The sequence below is a fragment of the Apis dorsata genome, unplaced genomic scaffold, assembly GCF_000469605.1.
Source record: "Apis dorsata unplaced genomic scaffold, Apis dorsata 1.3 scaffold_470, whole genome shotgun sequence".
Classification (NCBI taxonomy): domain Eukaryota; kingdom Metazoa; phylum Arthropoda; class Insecta; order Hymenoptera; family Apidae; genus Apis; species Apis dorsata.
In genome coordinates this window covers 72,397-82,074 of record NW_006263709.1, presented here as the reverse complement: position 1 = coordinate 82,074, position 9,678 = coordinate 72,397, and the positions used below count along the sequence as shown (strand labels likewise).

Genomic DNA, 9,678 nt, shown 5'->3' with positions numbered 1-9,678 from the left:
AAATAAAAGAACAAAAAAAAAAAAAAGTACGAACGCGAAACGGCTACGATGTGAATGAACGTATCGAACATTGCGTTTCATTCGCTTCTTCTCCCTCTCTCTTTCCGAATTCCAATATTCTTCATCAAGGATATCAAACGATTCTCTATCCAATCTATAAATTGCTAAAATTCTTCGTTTTATATATTTTTGTTACTTTTTCATTCGTTATATTTTTTTCATTGTTATTATTGAACAAAGTTAAGTTGAATAATAAAATTCCATCTGCAATGTTGAACTAGAAGATTTTTAAATTTTTGTTATTAAAGCGGAATAAAAAGAGATGGGATTTTTAATATTTTGCATTTTTGCTGGATTCGTAAACGAGCTTCATTCAGTTGAAACTTTAATCTCTTCGAACTGGAAAAAAAAACAGATGCGCAAGTCTCTTTTTTTTCTTTCTTTAATTTTTTTTTGTTTTCATTAAAATACATGAATAATATAAAGTTTGTCACAACTTATTATAATTTGAATGAGTTTAAATATTTTTTTGTAGAAAATTAATGAAGAGATTAGTATAGAAATTTCAATAAAAATAATTTGAATGAAAATTATTTCGATTAAATTGTTATTATTTTTATTTAAATTATGAAAAAAATTAAATTTGTTTTCGAATATAAGATATGAAGTTGAACCTGAAAAGAAATTGTATGTTAATATAAATAACATTAAAAGAATAATGAATAATAATTAAAAAAATAACATGATATAATATATATTTATAATCATAAATACAAATATTTGTTATTTTATCAAAATTATTACAAAATTAAAATCTTAAAAATTATTCCTAAGTATATAATTTTAAGAATTATTTATATCAAAAATTTTATTTATATATCAATAATACTTTTAAGCAGTGGAATTTAACGTTCTATCTATTACGTTTTGATAAATGATAACTGTCTAGTATTCTGGAATTCTGATAGGAAGTTTTATACCAAAAGAATTACCCATGTCTCATTTTGACGTCGATTTATAACACTGCAGACACCTGATGTATTGTACTAACCTGTAAGTCCGTGTAAGTCCGTTTTCAAATCAATGTATTCCTTGTCATTCAAATTTTTTTCTTTGAGTTTTGAATTTTTTAAGTAAAATGTTAATCTTGAAATTATAATACAATCACCAGTGAATTTTTTCGATAATTATTTACGAAAGGATTTTAATGATTTTGAAATATATTATTAAGCTTAACATTTTGAAGCATATTCTCTATACATATTATCGATGCTTGCGAAATATTTTACAAAAAACTATAATAATAATATAATTTATAATTTTTATAATTATTATAATTATATATAATTTTATAATTTTATAATATTTATAATATTTTATAATTTTTATAATTATAACAACGTATGCCTTGCATATTAGTTGGATATAATAAACTAATCTAACTTTATTTTTTGTTTATAATATGAGAATCGATGTAAATCATTCAAATAAAAATTTCATATACAACATAATAATCTGTATTAGATTTATGAATATTAGTATTATGAATTTAACATTAATTATATAATTATAACATTATAATTATATAAATTTAACTTAATTTTAATTTTATACAAATGTATCATAACTTGGAAACTAAGATCGAACAGCGGATTAACATATATAGGGAAAAATTGTTTAGAATCATGTCTTTAGTAATATATTTCGTTATCGTTGAAATCGATAAGGAATATTTTTTTTTAATAAATAATTAAACACATATATTATATGTATTATTTTTATAATTAATATTTTGTTGGGAAAATGCAGGATTTTACGTATTGATCGATTTTCTTCGAGAAAGGAAATAAAATTTGAAAATTCGTGGCAAAGTGATAAAAGATTTAACGACTTTTCAGTTAAAATCGTATAAATACATTTAATTAAAATTGAAATACGCTTCCGTGCAATTTTTCTGTTGATGTTATTTTCGCATGAGATACTTTTCACCACATTTTATGCGAAAATGTATCTTTCTTTTTGCAGGCGAAAATTGCAAAAATGTTATATGTTATATGGCAGATACGATGGATTTTTAATATCGTAATAAATGCTCTTAATTTAAAATACATGTATTTATAAAGATATACATAATATATTTATGACAAAATAATTCTATATTGTATTATATTATTTATTTCTTTTATATTTTTTTATTTATTTATAATTTATATTATTTTAAAATTATTAGTTATTATGTTTTATGAGAGAATTTTATTTATCATTATGTTGTTATAATAAGAAAATCATGCAAAATATCCTTGTTTTTTATCAAATAGAAAAAAATTCTCAGTTTTAAAAAATAATTAACTAATAATATACAATTGATTTTATATTCCATTTAAAATAAAAAGAAACTCTTGTATTTCTTTTTATTTTTCATATAATTTTTTTTAGAATTATCTTAAATCTCAATAATTATTCTCTTAACTGATCTGATATAAATAATTATATCAGTCATCAGTTTTATTGTGAATTCCATTGATTCGTTCATATTCAATATTGGAAAAAATTAATTAATTCAACATTAATAAATATTAATTTTATATTAAAAAAATATATTAAAAAATAAGTTTAATAATTGATAAAAAATTTTAAAGATATATCTAATGAAATAAATCATATTTTATCAATTAATATACATATGAATATCATATAGATATTTGACAAAAATTATGTTTATTTTAATTATATTAGTCCAAAATTAAATGAATTCATGGTTTAGCTTATCATAAGTTAAAATTAACAAAATAAATTATTTTATCGCTTAATATTTATTAATATTTTTATATAATATATTTAACTGTATTAAAAATTAAATGAATACAAATTGTTTCGTTTCGATTAAATATTTTCGATAACAATATTTTAAATTTTTTAATTCTATAATTTTTGAAATTTTTGAGATCTAATGATGTAAATATAAAATACATAGATTTATCAATACATCATAAAATAATTAAAAATTAAATAATTTTAAAATATTTATTACAGAAATACTTAATAAGAAAAATTCAAATTTGTAGAAAATAAATTAATTGTTTTTAAATACTATTTCAAGATAAGTACATGTTCCAAAATTAAGATCTATTAAATAGTTTAAATACTAAATATTTTGTGTTCAGATTATTTGAATAAAAATTTTAAATAATCGATATAATTTTATTATATTATAATCTAAATGTATGTAAATTTAATATTTTAATTTTTGAAAATTTAATATTTAAAAAATATATATTATTTTTTACCAGTTTACGTTATAAATTTTGCCAAATATAATTTTAATTCAAAAATAATTTTAATTCAATAATTTCAAAAATATTCTTTCAAAAAGTAATGCAAAATGAATTAAACATTGATTCAATGATGGAAATAGATTAAACGCATCTGCCGATTTGTTTTATCATCAAGAATCACGACCATGATGCGTTTCACTCGAGATGCACTCGTTGCAGAACGTAATATCATTTCGCGCGTTGCATTTCGTTCTGCCGTAAAATTGAAAGAAAAACAAGATTCGTTCATAAAAAAGAGACGAGTGTCAAAGAAATTCCGAGGACGAGAGATCTCTCGATTCGCTTTTGGAGTTTTAATATTCACGTGTATGCTTATCTCTCTGAATTATATCTATCATTTAGACATGAAGATATAATTTATGAAAATGCATGAACCATAAAATTACTTTAATTATTAATATCTTAGTAGTTTGTAGATAATTTAAAAGTATCACAAATTAGTATTAATACTTTAATATTTTTTATGAATTAATTTTAAACATTGAAAAATTATAATTTAATTCTTTTTATCGATATTGTAATTCTTTTTGATTTAATTTTTTCTTGATAAACTTTCTGAATGATAAAGTTCTTGTTATTTGCTATTTTAATATTTTATTATATATGAAACTTATATTTCTCATCTTAATGTTAACTTAATAAATATTAACATAATAAATTTTAATATTAAATGAAAAACATCAACAATAAATTACTTTTTCTGTAGAAATTTTGCCATTTTGGTTTTTGATTTTAAGACTTATTGATTTATTTCCTACATTTAATTTAAATATTATTTAAATATTTTGGATATCTGTTATTTTTAAAAAAATTAATTTTTAAAAAATTCTATTATAAAATTCTCTTTATATAAATTTTCAAATTTACGAGAATCAGATTAATTTAATTTTCAATTATCGGTTATCAGTTTTTGATAAAAATAAAATCCCATTGTGCATTGATCTTAATAATGATAAACAAACAAAAATAATAAAAATATGATATAATGATCATCTGACATATGACAATCTGCCAAAAATAAAAATTAAAAAAAAAAAAAAAATGCATTATCATTCTTATCGAAAAAACTTTCGAGAGATTTTTCCATGAGAAATGGTTTCTATGATAGTATATATATATCCAGATTTTGTTAATCGAGTTTGTAATATGAAGTTTGTAATACGAATAACCGATTTAAGAATTGAATATGTCTGTTGCAGTGGCTTCAAGGAATTTTTGGAATGCTCACACCATACGGTCCGCCGACAATGTGGCGATGACACAGCTCGATTTGCAAAGGATTTCCTTGACAGAATGTCGAGCTCGCTTCTCAGGGTAAATATTTACCACTTTTGCTTCGGCAGAATTTGTTGTCACCGTAACGAGCTATACGTACATCCCATCGTGTAGTCCTTCAGCTATGTCGAAATTGCTTAAAATATATATTTACCGATTTAAATCAGTGAGAAATACACGGACATACTGCATACCGTTGGAAAAAAATGTTTTTCCATTTTTTTATAAAAATAAAATCGATAAAAACTGCAAGTTTTTCAATTTTTTTTTTATGCTTCGAATTGTTTGTTCTTTTTTTTTTTATGTTCTTGCATGTATAGTTTATTACGTATAAAATAAATGTTTTTTCAAATTCATATTTGTGCAATCAAATTAAAGATATTTTTTGCGGTAAGATATTAATGTAATAAGTTTTCTTTATTTTTGAATGTTAGTAACTTTTGCATTTTTAAATTTTTTTAAAAACAGCAGAAATTCACAGCATGATTATTGTTCTTCGAAATTTTATGCTATAATATTTAAAGATATTATAATATATATATATATATATATATAAGAATATTAAAAAATAAAAAATTTGATATCTTTGTAAAGTCAATTCTAAAAATCAAAACAAATACAAAAGTTAATATACAAAAATATCGATTAAAATATAGTTTAGAAGTAATTATAAAAAATGATATCTAACTGATTTTAATAATTTTTAAATATATCGTAGAGGATATAATTTTAAATAAGATTTTTTTTATACATACGAATTGCCATACGTTTTTAACTTTCGAAATATTTGCAAAAAAAAAAGAGGTTAACAGAAAAATTTTTTAACGGTGAAATTTTTTCTGTTCAAATATTCAGCACATAATAATTTATATATATGTATAGAATAATATTTTTTTTAACAAAATATCGCTTTATAGAGGTGAAATTAACGCTCAAAGTTTTGATGTGTTTTTTTTAAATATATCATCTTTGATATAGGGAGCAAAATTTTTTGAAAAATATTTTAATTTTTAGTGTTCTATTATCTTGTTGAAAAAAAAATTCTCACACAAAGTTATATCGAAACACGAAAAAAAAAAAAATGTTGAAAGAGTTTGGAGATTGATTTTATTGTCTCAAAGAGATTTTCCATCAAAAATATTCCATACTGTATTATAATCTTAAAAATATAAATTCATTGTACTTTACATGTATTCAAACTTTAATTAAAATCAGAATTATCGGGTTAAATGCATTTCGTTATAAAATAATACATGATAAATTTTAAATTTGAATGATTATATTTATAATATAAATAGAACTTTATAAATAGAATTTTAAAAGAAGGCAAATAATTTTGTATATTTAACAATTTAATAATAAAAATAATCTAAAAATTTGCAAAATCATTGATTCAATACTGATTAATTATTTAATTAATAAATTTTTAAGACTAAGTTTAATAACGTTTAAATTTAAACATATTTATTAGAATAGAAGATTTATTATTATAAACATCACGAAATAATTTTTAAATAATAATATTTTTTTGATGTATGCATATACCCAATTCTTTATAGATATTGTTGTATTCAATTCTTTTTCGAAATTTCAGACATTTTTCTGTGAAAAAATATAAAAGAAAAACTAGATGAATTGAAAAAATTGTCAAAAGATTCAACTTATAGATAAAACAAAAATTGTTCCGTATTGATTGACAGATTTTTAGTGAATTGAACAACAGTTGTATAGTCGATATTGTACGAGAAACACGAAAACATTTTGGTCACGGCGCGTTATAAATATAAAATTTTCATTATATTGAATAAACTAAAGATAGCTTATATAATAGAATAAAATTATTTACTTAAGACTTTAACTGTTTTTTCCCAAGCTAAAAATTAAAAAAATTATAAAACTTTGAGGATATTTAATGCTTATATAAATATATATGATACAATTTTTTTTTGTTGCTGAAAATCACTTTAAGAGGATGAAATCAAAATTGAAAATTGGTTATTTTTTGATTTTACATTATATATAATTATATATAATTCGCAAACTGTAGAAAATACAGAAAAATTTGTTTCTTTTCATAAGGAATATCATCTGGTAAAATTATTAATTATTTATATATAATTAAAAATAAATTACAAATAAAAAAAATTAATAATTCTTTTTTTAAATTTGTTTTTCAACGTGAAGTTTTTCATCAACATCTTAAATAATTATAATATATATAAAAAAAATAGAATAAATATTTTTTATTATTAATAAATACAGCTTTATTATGTTGCTGATTTTCATTGCTAAATATTCCTGAGTAGAAAAAAAAGAAATAAAGAAAAAAAAATTTATATATAACTATTTTATAAGATTTTTTTATTTTTAATGTAGTCGTAAAATTTCTTAATTTCTTTACATATCAGATATTAAACGGATTGAATAAAGAGCGGATGAAAGCATACAAGTAAGTGAATAATATTATAAATTATTCTTTATGATGATAAAATCCTTCAAAAAAATGTTGTAAACATGTAATAAAAATTTGTTGCAACATGCACATCGTATAATAGCATGATGGCCGTATTCTTGTTGTAAAAAAACAAATTTTACTTTCAGAATTATTTTTAATTCTCATAAATATATTCATCCTTATATCATGCGTAAGCAAATACATCGTAATATTTTAGTGACAAAAGTTGATTATGAATGGCAGATTTAATGATATTATTCTATGCATGTAGATTAATGTCATAATTATATAATACAACAAAATCGGAAAATTTTCTTCTATATGTGAAAATCATATACATCAAAAGGTTACATCATTCTTGTGATTTTCTTCGGTATTTTAAATATTTCTACATGACAATTGATACAGACGATATTGCCATATAATACCTGTTTAAGGATCCAATAATATAATATTCTGAGATCCTGCATTTGTTAGATAAACATTTGTTAATTACTTATTAAACAGTTAATTTTTCAAATGTGCAGGTCATACCATGATAAAAATAAAGATTGTTCTATACATAGATACCATGATAAAAATAAAGATTGTTCTATACATAGATTGAAATTAGCATTTATTCTTTTAAAATAAAAAGCGGAGAAACAAGTTTGTCGAAAGCCAATATTGGTGAAAATATAAATATAATAATTAGTAGCGGCTATAGTACTATTGCTTTTTGTTCTTTGATGTATAAAAATATAAAAAAGTTTGATGCATTATTATATTAAAAGATCTTTTAAAATAGTTATATATATAAGTTTTTTTTTATTCCATATTATCCAATGTTTAATAAAAGACAGAAATATATGATATAAATTTTTGAAAATTTAGCAACGAAAATAATATAACAAAGCTTTATTTATTAAAAATAAAAAGTATTTATTCTATTTTTTTATATCATCGCACAATTAAAAAACTTCAAACATTTTTTTATTTCTTTTTTTTAATTATATAAACAATTAATAAATGTTTTATCAGGCGATAGTTCCTATGAAAAAAAAGTAACTTTTGTTCAAAAAAATTTCTTGCATTTCTTATAGTTTGCGAATTTTTATAAAAAATTATAAAAATCGAATAATAATCGAATTTTTAAGGATTGATTTCACTCTTTAAAACGATTTTGAGCAGAAAAAAAAATTATGTAATATATATTTATATATTTTCAAAGTTTTACAATTTTTTTAATTTCCAAGATTTTTCGTTATAATATAATTTTCGTTATAATATAATTTCGTTATAATATAAGAAATAAAATATATTATCAATATACCGAAAAATATACGATATGCATATATGAAACACTATGGAATGACAATACATTTCGAAAACATATTGTACAATCATATTGACATATACACAATGTCAATATAATAAAAATGTGAATTTCCAACGAAAGAAAATTGAAAATTTAACTTTTACCGTTACTGTACGAATTCTTGTGTACGAATATCGAATGCAAAAGAGATCCTTCTCGAAATCGATTAACCTTTACGTAATTTTCGAATGATTGCAGGTACACTGCGCTCCGTATACCGACGAGGTATGCACGATCGGAAATAGCGGGAACGTGTACAGGATTCAGGCTATAGTGATCGTGATGGTGGCGATGCTTGCGACATACTTCACGTAAGCGATTAAATGGCACTCGTAGCCGGAAAAAGGGGACGATTTCCGTGCATCACGAGCGTCACGATGCTGAAACCGGGGGCCCTCCGTTCGTTCTCCGCTTCAGATTCGCCAGAGTATTTTTTTATTTTCCAACGAGCAACCAAGGAGAAAAAAAGGAGATAGAAGATAGAGAGAGAGAAAAGAAAAGAGAGAGAAAGAGAGAGAGAAAGAAAGGGGAAGAGAAGAAAGAAAGAGGATGAAGAAGGAAAGAGGCACGTGCATGCGAACTCTGAGTGGGTCGAGAGTATTATAACTGGAATGCGGAGAACGAGGGATAAAAGATGAAAGAGGGAGATGAAAGGGAAGAGGAAAAACGAAGGAGACCGGTGGAAAAGTTAAGGAAAGCGAATAAACTGGTTGGACGCGATCAAAGAGACGGCGAGAGGAAAGTTCGCCACGTTTCTCCGCACGCGAAGTTCCCCGTTGCGTTCGTGCGGCAACCGTTCTCTTTGACACAGAACGCCCGGGGAAAACAAAGAGAGAGAGAGAGAGAGAGAGAGAGAGAGAGAGAGAGAGAGAGAGAGAGAGAGAGAGAGAGAGAGAGAAGACGTGTTTTCGGACACAGTGACGAGCTTAATCAAGCAATCAGAAGGCACGTGCGCCTAGAATTGAACGTGTTCGTTCGATTCTCATCGCTGGTTTCCCACTAGGGTTCTCAATGCTTGAAAATCGATGGAACCACACAAGTTGGATCAATGGCTTGGTTGGAAGAAAAAGTCAACCGGCTAGATCTACTCGTGCCGTACCTTGGTTACGTTATTTTATTTATCGAATAGTTGTTTTATTTGAGTATTCGTCATCCGTAGCAAGAAAGGGGACAAAAAGAAAAATTAAAAAAAAAATTCAGCTTGGAAAAAATGTGTCTCGTGTGACAGGGAGAGAAAGAGAGGGAGAATGTGTGTG

At 23.3% G+C, this 9,678-nt stretch overlaps 1 protein-coding gene across 1 annotated transcript in view; it reads left to right on the top strand.

The window, feature by feature from the left end:
* LOC102676477 overlaps nt 1-9,248 on the top strand; it is an 84,432-nt gene extending 75,184 nt beyond the window's left edge. Inside the window, exons 5-6 of the mRNA XM_006620018.2 lie at nt 4,535-4,649; nt 8,621-9,248. Of these exons, the coding sequence (XP_006620081.1) occupies nt 4,535-4,649; nt 8,621-8,737 (232 nt within the window). The 3' untranslated portion in view covers nt 8,738-9,248. The remainder of the gene's footprint in view (nt 1-4,534; nt 4,650-8,620) is intronic.
* The last annotated feature ends 430 nt before the right edge of the window (nt 9,249-9,678 follow it).